Genomic DNA, 3,213 nt, shown 5'->3' with positions numbered 1-3,213 from the left:
AAACTGTATGTATCTTTAGGATTTGAGAAACAAAACAGTGCTAACCCTCCAGATTCAGTGTCCAGTCGATCTCTGCTGCAAACTTCAATCTCTTTCCTTTCTTTTCACAGAATAATCAGTACAAATAATTGGCGACATTAAAAAAGAAAGAAAATGAAAAATAAAGTTGGATTATGGCTTTTTCTTATATGGAGAGCAGAATCGAGGTAAAGGGTGGTTGGCGTCGATTAGAGATTTAGGTTGGGTGGCAAAGATGGAAAAAGACAGTGGGGAGCGAGGGCCAAAATGGAAAAAACATAATTCACAAAAATCTAATGTTACATCAACCAATAAGAAAGACTAAATCTGAATGAGACATAATCATCAACAATCGTAAAAGTAAAAATATACCCATTTCAAAAAGTAATGTCATTTCTTAATTAGAAAGAAAACATGTATGATTACATTTATTTTAAATAACCATTTAGAAAACAAATAGTTATCATCACTTCAGATTTGTTTGAATATGAAGTCTCCATTGATCCATAATATTCCTCACATAATATCTAAGACTACAACTCCTAATTAGTTTTAGTATCTCCATCTGAATATCAGAAGATAAAGTCTTCAGTAAAATTAATGATTAGAAAAAGCTATTGATTACAAAACAATAACGTGTAAAGCCTTCCGTTTTCTGCTTGCACTTCAACGAATCAAACCTATCGCATTTATGTTTATGATCACAATGCCAACAATTTCGGAAGCAGAAGAAGAAACATCATTCAACTTTGATTAAAGAGCACCATAAATCAACCTCCAAAGCCAGTAAGATCTGTTCAATCAAAGGAGAAAGGTTTGTTATATAAAGCATGGAGTTCCTCATAATTCTCCATCCATAACCCAGAACTTCTTCTTCATTCAGTTAACTCACTCCAACAGGATCCTTTCAATATGACATCCTATTCAAATTTTGCTCTTTTGGCCATTCTTAGTTGTGTTATAGTAATTGGAAGCATTGTGTGTGGTGCCGAAGCAAGGGCAAGGGCATTCTTTGTGTTTGGAGATTCACTTGTTGATAGTGGAAACAACAATTACTTGGCTACCACTGCACGTGCTGATGCCCCTCCTTATGGCATTGATTACTCTCCAACTCATAGACCAACTGGTCGTTTCTCCAATGGCTACAACATTCCTGATCTTATCAGTTCAGTTTACACATCTCTCTCTTCCCACATTCATCTTTTTAACTTTCATTTATATATATGTAAGTATGTGGTGTGTGTTGATCAGGTCAGAAAATCGGTGCTGAGTCTACATTGCCATACTTGAGTCCAGAATTAAGAGGAAATAAGCTCCTAGTTGGTGCCAATTTCGCTTCAGCTGGAATAGGAATCCTTAATGACACTGGACTTCAGTTTGTGAGTTCATTTCCTCCCAGTTAATTGCTTCCTATGCATTTCTAAATTGATGTTTAAGTTTAAAAAAGGTGATGGCATGAAACATTTTTCAGGTGAATGTAATCAGAATGTATAGACAGCTAGAGTATTTTAAAGAATACCAAAACCGAGTGAGTGCTATAATTGGAAGTTCACAAACAAAGAGCTTGGTGAATCAAGCACTTGTTCTCATCACTGTAGGAGGCAATGATTTTGTGAACAACTATTTCTTGGTCCCCAATTCAGCAAGGTCACGCCAATACCCACTGCCTCAATATGTGAACTATCTCATCTCTGAGTACCAAAAACTTTTGCAGGTAACAACAACTTATTTAATCAACAAAAGGGTTATCATATAATGTCTTTTCATCACTGTATATAGTCAGTGATAAATATATATATTGCAGAAATTGTATGATTTGGGAGCTCGGAGAGTTCTAGTGACAGGCACGGGACCCTTGGGGTGTGTTCCTTCAGAATTGGCTCAACGTGGCACAAATGGACAATGTGCTGCTGAATTACAACGAGCTGCAGCATTGTTCAACCCACAACTGGAACAAATGTTACTTCAACTCAACAGGAAACTTGGGAAGGACGTGTTCATTGCTGCAAACACAGGAAAAACGCACAACGATTTCGTTTCTAACCCCCAACAATTTGGTAATACATCACTCACCTCAACTATTTTTCTAATTACTTGGCATGATTTGTTTAAATAGTGAAGCAATAGAGTAAGATTTGTGGTGTTCATTCGTGTAGGGTTTATTACGGCAAAAGTAGCTTGTTGTGGACAAGGACCCTACAATGGTCTTGGATTGTGCACACCACTGTCGAACCTGTGCCCTAACAGAGGGCAGTATGCATTTTGGGATGCATTCCATCCATCAGAAAAGGCCAACAGACTTATTGTTGAGGAAATCATGTCAGGTTCTAAAGCCTACATGAACCCTATGAACCTTAGCACCATCCTCGCTTTGGATGCTATCACCACATGAAGATACACAGTAATGATCATTCGTTACACTTTTATTGGCCCTCGATGCTAGTTCATGGCATCTCGCTTTCTACTTGTTTTAGTTTATTAATTTGTAATTGTGATTACTGTATTCCTTCATATAAGTGGGGAACAAAACTATAGGAAAGTACTACTAAATAGTCATGGCTTAAGTATGTTTTTGTTTTTCCATTGAGTTCTTAATTAGCTTTTCTTTCAAATTGTTAATCCTTAAAAAATTTAAATATTTTATCTATGTATCTTTTGTTACCTTCATTATTTTTATTTTCTACATAATAATTATGGGTGTTTGGAACTCAACTGGTTAAAATAACTAAAAAATTATCCAAAAATTCAATAATCGAATAGAATTAAAAAAAAAAGGATTTATTTGGAAACTTTTAGAATTGGATGGTTCTGTTTGCTTTGTGATTTGATCTTGGAATCTGACCAAAATTAAAATTAATTATTTAAATTTTTATATTACTTATTATTTCATACCGTATAAATATTGGAATGAGTGGACCATATTTACATAGGTGTTGGATAAAAAATTGATACTTCTTAGTTTTACCTATTCAACCTTAGAATAATTAAAATTTATTATCTTTATACGTCAATTACAAGCAGAACAATATACAAGATAGAATAAGTAAATTAACTTCTAAACATAGTCAAGGAGGATATGTTCTACTAATAGATCACTTCAAGAGGAATACAATAAATAATTCTTGAACTCTCATTTCCTTTTCACTTTATCTAGCCTTCAAGTAGGGCTAGAAGTTTTGGAGTTACAAAAGTTTT

At 34.5% G+C, this 3,213-nt stretch overlaps 1 protein-coding gene across 1 annotated transcript; it reads left to right on the top strand.

Moving 5' to 3' along the window:
• Positions 1-859: 859 nt before the first annotated feature.
• On the top strand, positions 860-2,679 carry LOC137837222 (GDSL esterase/lipase At5g33370-like). Its single transcript, XM_068646157.1, has 5 exons — positions 860-1,183; positions 1,270-1,397; positions 1,490-1,732; positions 1,823-2,075; positions 2,175-2,679. Exons 1-5 carry the CDS (start codon positions 931-933, stop codon positions 2,408-2,410), a joined length of 1,113 nt encoding a protein of 370 aa, XP_068502258.1. The 5' UTR covers positions 860-930; the 3' UTR covers positions 2,411-2,679.
• Positions 2,680-3,213: the final 534 nt, after the last annotated feature.

Source organism: Phaseolus vulgaris, chromosome 4, assembly GCF_000499845.2.
Source record: "Phaseolus vulgaris cultivar G19833 chromosome 4, P. vulgaris v2.0, whole genome shotgun sequence".
NCBI classification, from domain to species: domain Eukaryota; kingdom Viridiplantae; phylum Streptophyta; class Magnoliopsida; order Fabales; family Fabaceae; genus Phaseolus; species Phaseolus vulgaris.
This window is presented reverse-complemented; position numbering and strand designations above follow the sequence as displayed.